The sequence below is a fragment of the Sardina pilchardus genome, chromosome 4, assembly GCF_963854185.1.
Source record: "Sardina pilchardus chromosome 4, fSarPil1.1, whole genome shotgun sequence".
Taxonomy (NCBI): domain Eukaryota; kingdom Metazoa; phylum Chordata; class Actinopteri; order Clupeiformes; family Clupeidae; genus Sardina; species Sardina pilchardus.
The window spans coordinates 14,633,570-14,643,569 of record NC_084997.1 but is presented as its reverse complement, the minus strand read 5'-3'; the positions used below and the strand labels follow the sequence as shown (position 1 = coordinate 14,643,569).

General features: G+C 48.7%; 1 protein-coding gene across 7 annotated transcripts in view; it reads left to right on the top strand.

Annotated features, from left to right (window-relative positions):
• Positions 1-10,000, top strand: part of caska (calcium/calmodulin-dependent serine protein kinase a) — a 194,653-nt gene that overhangs the window by 79,679 nt on the left and 104,974 nt on the right. For all 7 annotated transcript variants that reach the window (XM_062534279.1, XM_062534277.1, XM_062534283.1 and 4 more), the window contains exon 2: positions 4,142-4,254. In XM_062534279.1, the coding sequence (XP_062390263.1) occupies positions 4,142-4,254 (113 nt within the window). The remainder of the gene's footprint in view (positions 1-4,141; positions 4,255-10,000) is intronic.

The following is a 10,000-nucleotide window of genomic DNA, read 5'->3' as shown; positions in this document are numbered from 1 at the left end:
TCAGTCAGATGGTGGCGTTTAGAGAGCATACAAAAAGTCTGTATAGTTAAGAGTGTATTTTGGTGTGTGTGTGTGTGTGTGTGTGTGTGTGTGTGTGTGTGTGTGTGAGATCAGTTTCACTCGTGCGCCGAAGGGAGTCTTTAATGTTAGGCCTCAGCTGTGTGTTTCCGGTGAAGCAAAGTAAGTCAGTAAGTGTGTGTGTGTGTGTGTGTGCACGCATGTGTGCGTGTTCGTGTATGCATTCTCAGCGCGTTCTCTGGGACTCCCAACACAGCGGGGAGAACCACTAGGCAGAGCCTGCCCTCTCCTCCTCCTCCTCCTCCTCCTCCTCCTCCTCCTCTCTCTCCTTCCTCTCCTCCAGGCGAGGCGGCGGTGCCGGTGTGTCCCTCCCCAGGTTCAGGGCCGGGTCAGTGGGCAGGGCTGAGCAGGGGAGAGGGGAGGGTCAGAGGAGCCCATTAAACCAGCAGGGGACCCACAGGAGAGTCACAGTGACACGACACTGATCCCAATGGGGGAATGACCCTGCTAGTGTTATAGTGTGGGGCCTAATGGGGTTCTCACACACTCAGACACACACACACACACACACACACACACACACACACACACACACACACAAACAGATTCAGTTCCCAAGTTCATTCCTCTAAAGTATACACGCCCTCTACCTACCCCTGCTCACACACACATACACACACACAGACATACATGCATAATCGTGCACAGAGAAACAGTTCAGTTCAGTTCAATTCAATTCAGAGTCATTCAGTGAGTTATTTTCCTCAAAGTGTACACACCTTCAGATACACACACACACACACACACACACACTCTCGCACACACACACACACACATTTCTTTGCCTTAAAGTATTCTCACGCTTATTCCTGAATGAACACACACACGCACACACACGCACACACACAACACACATACTCACAACATTCTCCATGGATCACTCTGAATTAGGTCGTGTTTAATCAAATTTTACACACACAGACACATGCGCACACATGCACACACACACTCACACACATATTTATATATGTATGCACACACACATACACATCTGTAGAAGGTAATAACATGTCAAGTTAGGTAGTGCTATTTCCTCAGGAGTCGTGTGAGCTAGCATCATACGAGATGTGCATGTTTAAAGTCACAGCTTGCACAGATTGCATCATCCCGCCTCAGTCTGTAGTCACGCGGGACCCACAGCCCAGTCAGGGTTCATTCCCAATCATTGTTTATTTGTCTTCATTACCATTCAAAAGGAGCCCGCCGAGGGCTCAGTGCAACTGCGTGAGAGAGAGAGAGAGAGACACTTTAAGGCATCCAGCGCTCGGAGGTGCCGCAGTGAGATCAAGTGAAGATATCTCTGCAGGGCTGGGTGTAGGAGAGGGGCGCCGTGGCCTCATTCAAGCACGGAGAGCCTTTCTTTTTTGCTTTTTTTGCGTTCCCCAACGAAGGATTTGAAGTTCCACGGGATCTGGAGAGCTGCGTGCGTTCACATGAGTACACGCTGACGGATTGCGCGTGTGTGTGTGCGTGTTGAAATGTCTTTTTTGGTGATGGTGATGTATTGCTCATAGAGAAAAAGGGTTCCCTCGTAGATTCTGTGACGCATGGAGAAGAGACAGAGACCAGTGAAACACATGATGAAATTAGTCGCAAAACAATCATTAAAAGGAGTTCTACCTAACTTGAATGGGGGGGGGGATTCTAGGGGTTCTAGAATGTATCCCTGCACGTCTTGTACCAGCTCAACAGAGGGTAGCGTAGTCCAGTGGAATCCGGGACTGAAAGGGTCAGCCGTTGTGCTGTGGCGTGAGGGAAGATGGCCGCTCAGCCAGGCTTGCGTGTGCGCGTAAAACGGCCTCCATCCATCACGCTTCCCTCCCTGGCTCTCGCGCGTTCCCATCAAACCCCAAAAAAACATAAAAAATGAGAGGGAGTATTAATCAAGCGCCGAGAGGAGGAGGAGGAGGAGGAGAAGGAAAAGAGAAACACTCCATCCTGTCGGACATAAAAGCGCTACAGCGCGGTCGTCAACCAGCGGGGTTGGCTGGCTGTGTGCTACCTTCTGCGGAGTTCTGCTTAGAACTTTCCAAAGAGGTTCATAGTAGGACCTTTCGCTGGGTCTTTAATCATCTGAGTCGTAAGTCATCTCATCTCCACTCTGGAGAACTCTTAATTGTCCACAGAGTGTGCAAAACATACATCTTCTTCTTACCTTTTGGTGAGTTTTTTTTTTTTTACAGCCCTCATGAAGTGTTTCATCAGGAGATTTCCTAGTGGCTCTCTACAGTACGTGCAAGATCAGACCTCCCCACAAAATGTCTGGTTAAATATACACCCAGAAACTTTAAAAGACGTTACTCACAGCTGCTGTGTACCGGTGGAGCGTGACCCCACCTGTCAGTAGAGGTTAAACTGCTTCTTCATTACACAGCATTACATAAGGCAGGCCTTCCCTTTCCTAGAAAGAGACCAGGCATCCTGAGGCTAAGGCTCTGGCATCCCATCTCTGCTATCTCTAGACGCCTGTTCCTTCTGCGGTTGTTCTGGTTATTTCTATACCTCCTCCTCGCGTCTATAAATACTTTGTGTACATTAGTTCTGGAGTCTCGCTGCCGGAGCCTCGGCTAGTGTTGATGTTTACATGTTATTTTTTTTTTCTGCTGTCGTCGTGGCTGTCTCTCTGGCTGACACTCAATGTGTAGTCTAGTTAGGGTGTGTGGGTATGCTTTGAAGCAAACCTTCGTCCTCTTCTCCCTCCTCCTCCTCCTCCTCCTACTTGCATTGCGGCCGTGACTTTCACCAGTTGACGGATTGCTAGTCTGGAGGCACCAGGAAGTGTCTGTGTGTACTGTACAGTAGGTGGCCGGGGGTGGGATGGTTCTGTGGCAGGTGCTCCACCAGTGCTACACTTCTTTTTTTTTTTTTTTTTTTTTTTTTTTTAAAAAGGGGTTTCTTTGGGTGCTATATAGAATCATGCAGGCTTTAAAGAACCCTTAGATGTTCCCCAGATGTACCTTTGAGAATGTATAAAGAACCATGTAGGGGTGCCATACATGAAGCATGCAATAGAACCAAGTGTACTGTACAGCTGCTGTTCAGCTATTCAGGTGCAGAGCAGAGGGAGGGGGAGAGCAAGCAGGCACTCTGTTTAATGGAGGATAAATGACGAGTGTGTGACTTTGCTCAAAGATTGTTTTTGTTGTTTTTCTGGGTATTCGCGTGGATTGTCATTACCACTTTGGGTTGGTGAGGGAGGTTCAACAGGGGGGCGAATTATACCAGTCGTAAACTACATATTTCCCAGAAGCAATATTTTTTTTTGGTGTGTGTGTTTGTGTGTGTGTGTGTGTGTGTGTGTGTTCCTTTGTTCACTCTGACTGAGTTCATAACCAAATGCTTCAAATGCTCCTTGAATTATTAGTGGTGAATTCTAATGCAAATGTCAGCACCTGTAAAAGTCCCGGGGAGATGAAGTCAAGGATTTGAGGAGTTCTATTTCAGCATACAGTCTGCAGGAAGCCACCTGGAGATTGGGATCACTGAGTGGCTGTCTGGCAGTTTAAAATGCATTGCATTTTATATATATATATATATATATATATATATATATATATATATATGTGTGTGTGTGTGTGTGTGTGTGTGCGTGTGTGTGTGTATATACTGTATATATATATATATATATCCAGGCAGGTAGTAAAGTCAGCATTATTCACTCAGTTATTGTATGTAGACACAGATGAGTGATGTCTGCCCAGGTGGTTGTATTGCTGATGCCGAGAGCTCTAATCTAAGCGCAGATCATGCAGTGTTGGGTTGTTTACTTTATGAGCGCCTTCCTCTGAGAACCATTGGAGTCGAGAAGAGCTTTATTTCATCCCTCAATAGCAGGGGAAAGTAGTTATGCTATTTTCCGGGAGTACAATAATAAAGCACTTCAATTTCACAGGTGGCATAAACAGGAAAAACAGTAGTAATTCATGCCCCCTGTTTGCTTTTTCTCAAACGAAAAGAAGCCCTGATCATTCAAACAAGTTCATCTTAAAGACATTAAACTAACCATATGACTCTTCTTTTTCCTCCCCTCCCTTCTTTCCTTCTCTCTCTCTTTGTCTGGCAGGGGGCCGTTCAGTGTGGTACGGCGATGCATCAACAGAGAGACAGGACAACAGTTTGCGACGAAGATCGTGGACGTGGCAAAATTCACATCCAGTCCCGGCCTCAGCACAGAAGGTAAGGGGCACAAGGAGTCCTCTCTGGCCTGTCGCACTCTCTGTCGGTCTGTCTGTCTGTCTGTCTGTCTGTCTGTCTGTCTGTCTGTCTGTCTGTCTGTCTGTGTCTGTCTGTCTGTCTGTCTGTCTATAGCTTCATGTCTTCCTGGCATAGCGTCAAAATATTCTCAAAATGGCTATGGATTTGGCTATGTCGCTCAAATGGTGGAGAGAACATTTGCATCCCCAGCGTAAACACAAACACAGCCCTCAAGTCGTTTTCTAGTCACCGTAGTGCCACTGCCTTCATTTTAAATCCGTCTAGGACACAGTGTGAGAACAGCGAGCAGCGAACATAGCGCAGTGCCGTTTCCACCTGGCTGGCCAACGGACTATCGAGACATCCTGTGAAGAGTCACAAGTCATCCCCAAGTGTGGGGGGAAAAAACGATGACTCACAGGAAGTGAGGGGAAACCCAGGGAAACTTGGACGAGGTCCAAGAGGCCTCCCTAAAGCCGCTCTGAGGTGGGCTCTTATTAAAGAAAAAAAAAAGTCCACCAATAAGGGTCCTTTTCAGCATCGCGTGCCAGCAAGGCGCCGCGGCTAGACGCTAAGGGGCCCTGACAGAGCTGCTGAGCCAGCCCCCACACTCCTGAGAGAGGAAGAGGACGGGTCGAGGAGGAAGAGGAGGAGGAGCGGCGGGTGACCTTGAGGAGCTCGGCGGCCGGCCGGAGGAAGCTCTTTTGCTCTCTGCGGTCGGAAGTGGCCGAATTAAATGGGTCCCTGGGGAGCCTCTAATAGCAGGCATGTACTGTAGCGCACAGCAGCAGCAGCAGCAGGAGGAGGAAGAGGAGGAGTGTATGCACGGAGTGTGTGTGTGTGTCTCAGTGTGTACGCTCGGAGTGTGTGTGTCTCAGTGTGTACGCTCGGAGTGTGTGTGTCTCAGTGTGTGTCTCAGTGTGGGTCTGAGTGCGCCCTCACACACACAGTATGCCTCTTGTGCGAGACGATTCAGGGCCGGACCGTACAGTACTTACAGCCGCAGGCTCTCAAAAGCTACTCCTGGAGCCTCTAGAGGAGGCTTTTATACCTGCCAGCCAACCCTGCTCTGACTGACCTCACCGATCATCATTATCATGCGCTTGATTGGCCAAGTCAGCTGTGGTCAGCTAATAAAGCTCATAAAGCTGCGTCCCCTGGCGAGCTCAGACAGCTATGCAGAGCAGGGGACATTTGGAAGCATGAATAGGTAGTTGGAGCAGGAGCTGCATTTGAGAACTGCTCACTGTTAGGATATGGGGGGTTCTGTGAACTGACCAGCAGTCTGGCATGCATATGGATGGACATTACAGATTAACTCTGTCTAGTCTACCTGACTCAGCCCCCACCTCAACCCCATAGTATCTGTGCTGTGTTACTATCAGTCACCAGCACAGCAACAGTACCGTATCCTCTCCATCATCACCATGGGGATGGATGGATGGGGAGCAGGGCGGAGGAGGAGGAGGGAGAGAAGGGGGGACGATGGCGTCAGGTGCAGTTAAAGCTGCGTTAGCTTAGCGCAGGGGTGTGCAGTGCAGTGTGGTGACACACCATTAGCATAGCCCCTCCAGTCTAGTGGGGACAGGTAGTGATTACACAGACTGATGGACACCATTGCTGCTCTGCTCATTCGAGAGGAGTGTGTGTGTGTGTGTGTGTGTGTGTGTGTGTGTGTGTGTGTGTGTGTGTGTGTGTGTGTGTGTGTGTGTGTGTGTGTGTGTGTGTGTGTGTGTGTGTGTGTGTGTGTGTGTGTGTGTGTGTGTGTGTGTGTGTGTGTGTGTGTGCATGCGTGAGGATGAGGGTATGTATGTGTATTTGTGTGTGTGTGAGAGAGAGAGAGAAGACAGGGTCTACACATTTAATGGAGGCAGAAGTACATAAAGGGGAAAAAAGGAATGGCTAAGAGTGATGGGGGGAAAGAGAGAGCGATGGAGGTGAGAGTCTGGTGACTAGAGCCGCTCCAGTAGAACACCCCTACTGCTCTCCTGCCTCATCTCCGCAGAGGAGGCCCATGCTGATTTCTGAAGGACTGCTCAGAGAGGCTGTTCAAAGACACACACACACACACATACACACTCTCTCTCTCTCTCTCTCTCTCTCTCTCTCTCTCTCTCTCTCTCTCTCTCTCTCTCTCTCTCTCTCTCTCTCTCTCTCACACACACACTCTCACACACACACACACACACACACACACACACACACACACACACACACCACATAGGCGTGAGCGGGATGTTAAAAGTGCTGGATACGGGATGTGATGGCATGGAGGGATAGGAGGAAAGCAAATGAAGTGGCAGAGGGAGATGAGGAGGATAAGAGAGGGTGAGAGATGGAGGGAGGGAGGGAGGGAGAGAAGAGCCTCCTTGATGGGGGTTAGAGTTTCGTGACGGCAGGCAGGGGTTAGAGCTGAGACCCCTAAACGCTTCCCAAATCTCTTCCTCTCCCGGTGCTCCTTAGAGGGCTACTATCAGGGCATACTTATCCTCCTCTCTCTCTCTCTCTGCCTCTCTCTCTCTCTTTCTCTCTATCTCTCTCTGCCTCTCTCTCTCTCTCTAGCTTTCTATCTCTATCCCTCTCCTTCACTTAGATACATAGATAGTCATTTTTTTTCTTCCCTATCTTTAGTCTTTCCCTCTCTCTCTCTCGCTCTCTCTCTCTCTCTCTCTCTATCCCTCTCTCTTGTCAGCCCGAGGCCTGGTATTACCACAGTGTTCTGCTGGATTTCAGACTCATTTCCTGTTGAGCTCTTCCGATGGTCTACATGAGCCCTTGTCTATCTTAGCATTCCGACCCTCCCTCCGTATGAGCATGAGAGAGGCCAGCACACATGCGCACACACACACACACACACTCGTCTAGATATATGTACTGTATGGAAAGATAAGCTTATCAAATGTAAAGATAGATATATGACTTTGTACAGACAACTTACATAAAAGCTCCTGTGGATACAGGCACACACACACACACACATACACACACACACATACACACTCGCACACTCGCACACACACACACACACAAACATACACACGGTGACTGATTTGCTCACCCAGTGAATTAGCCGTAGGCCTGCAGCTGTCCAGTGAGCTGCTTTGAAGTCTCTCATCCTTCCCAGGAGCTAACACAGAGGAGAGAGTATCATAAATCACACACACACACACACACAATCTCTCAGTCTCTCTCTCTCTCTACTTTCTCTCGTGCTTTTTCTCTGTGTTTTGCCTCTGACATGCAATCATTTTCTCACAGATACAACTGCACACAAACATACATTCAAAAACAGACATACATAGTTACAGACAAGTACACACACACACACAGACACACACACACACACACACACACACATACACACACACACACACACACACACACACACACACTCGCTCACTCACTCACTCAAACACACACCCCACCGTACCTCACCACACACAGACTACCTTGCCCTTAGCAAACACACCCTCCTCTAATAATATGATAGCCTTGACATTCAGTCCATTGTGTTGTGCCCTAAAATGCACAATTTACTCCAGGTATCACTTACCATACCATCTGTCTTAGCTTTGTGTGTTAGACAGCTGAACAGTGAAAGGTTAAGCTTTGTGGCCAACAATGTAAGTTTATAAAAAAGAGTCACAATACCCAAATGTCTGTGTACGACCCTGTTGGGTTTATTAAAAATAACATTATGGATTATACTGCTGGCCTTTGTATATATCACATCAGGGTTTTAATTGCCTTATTTATTCAGATATTGCCATGTTTGTAGTTTGTAGCAACGCACGCTCTCCATGGTGGGGGGGAAGGGCCTACACTGTAGTGGAGAATGTGAAGAAGGGTATTTAGGCCTACAGTATCCTCCACTAAATGAATGTTAATACCGTTAATAACCATGACTGGCAAACACACACACACACACACACACACACACACACAAGGCTTGGCCACCGCAGGGGTTGGCTCTGCTTGCGTCTGTGTGGTAATGTCCACCTCAGGTCCATTTCCACCTCCGTTAAATCTCAGCGCTGGCCAGTGGCCACTACGGTGACGGCACGGCGAAGTGGTCCCCAAACAACCCTGCCGCTGCCCTCAGCAGTCCAGACTGGACACTCCAGGAGGCCGGCGTCTGCCGAGGACACACAGGTGTCTCCTGAGGACATGTAGTCTTGGCCTCAGGGCCTCTATCCTGCTATCTGTTGCCTAGCAGTTGACTAGCACTTTAACACTGATTTTGACTTTAATACTTTGACACTGATTTCATAATTGAACGGTTACATTGTGATATATCGCACCCACCAATTAATTTTTTTTGTATACTAATGTGTTATGTTGTGAATGTTTTGCTTTAATAGACTATAGAGCATTTTGCTAATAAAGGTTTAGCTCACGCAGTGGAGAGGCAGTTCAGTCATGCGATCGCCGTGCATTATTCATGTGCCGTCCGATACAGTGGAGATCTGTGATATGGACAGCAGTATTGGCAGCATCCTTATTGGTGCTTTGGATGGTGGAAACAGCCTCTACGTCAACTGAGGGAAAAAGTAATTTGAAAAAATGGGAGTGAGTCCATTTAAGGCGGTGAGGATAGAGAGACTGAGGGTGAGAGATTTGGGGCAGAAGGAACGGGAGCATGAGCAGGGCAAAAATGCAAAAAAGCCTGAGAGAGAGAGACAGAGAGAGAGAGAGGAGGGGGAGAGAGAGAGAGGGAGGGAGGGAGTGGAAGACAGAGGAAGGCAAAGCAAGGGGGCGGAAATGAAGGAGAGAGAAAATTGAAGCGGACAGCGCAGTCACACTTGGACTGGAAAAGCAACTACTCCAGGGAAGAGAGATGGAGGGCTGCTCAACTGCAGCGGTGATTAAAACACACACACACGCACGCACACCCATACCCACACACACACACACACACACACACACACACACACGCCCCATACCCGCACACACACACACACACACACATGGACGCACGCATGCACGCATGCACGCACGCACACACACACACACACACACACACACACACACACACACACACGCATGCCCCATACCTACACACACACACACAAGCGCATACACACGCACACACACACGCCCTAAAGCCCACAGAGTTGTGGAACTAATGAAGAAGAAGAAGAATTCTACACAGCTCCTCGGTCTGTAGGGTGCTGCGGGACTGCGTTGAGCGGGAGTGGGAGTCTGCTCCTGACACACGTGATGATGATAAAACATTCTTCTCCAGCCACTCTCCTGTCTGTCAGCTCCACCGCTGCCTTATAACCCAGCGCTGAGTCAAAAAGAAAGGTGAAACAGCCGGTGATGGGCTGACTCAGAGGCTCAAATCACCCAGCTCCTCCACCGCTGATCATACCAGTTTGAGGCAGCGCACAGCCGGTAAAAAGCCGTGAGTCAAAATACGCCTGAAGCCCGTGACGCACAAAAAAAGGAACTTTTTTTGGAGCGGTGTTGCTGGGCACTGTTCCTGAGTATTGTGGCAAGTTCAATCATCGGAATTATGCAAACGGTCACGGGCAACACATGGAACCAGTTGTGTCAGTGTTGTTGGATTAGTTCTGTGGTTGTCCAACAGCATTGCTCAAAGGGTTGCCTCATGCATCATCACAAGTCATGTGTGTTTGGCTGGGCACTAAATGGAATCGGTGTGAACCACCGTGAGGAAGAGGAGGAGGTCTTCATCCCTTAAAGGGTTTCTTTAGGCACACAG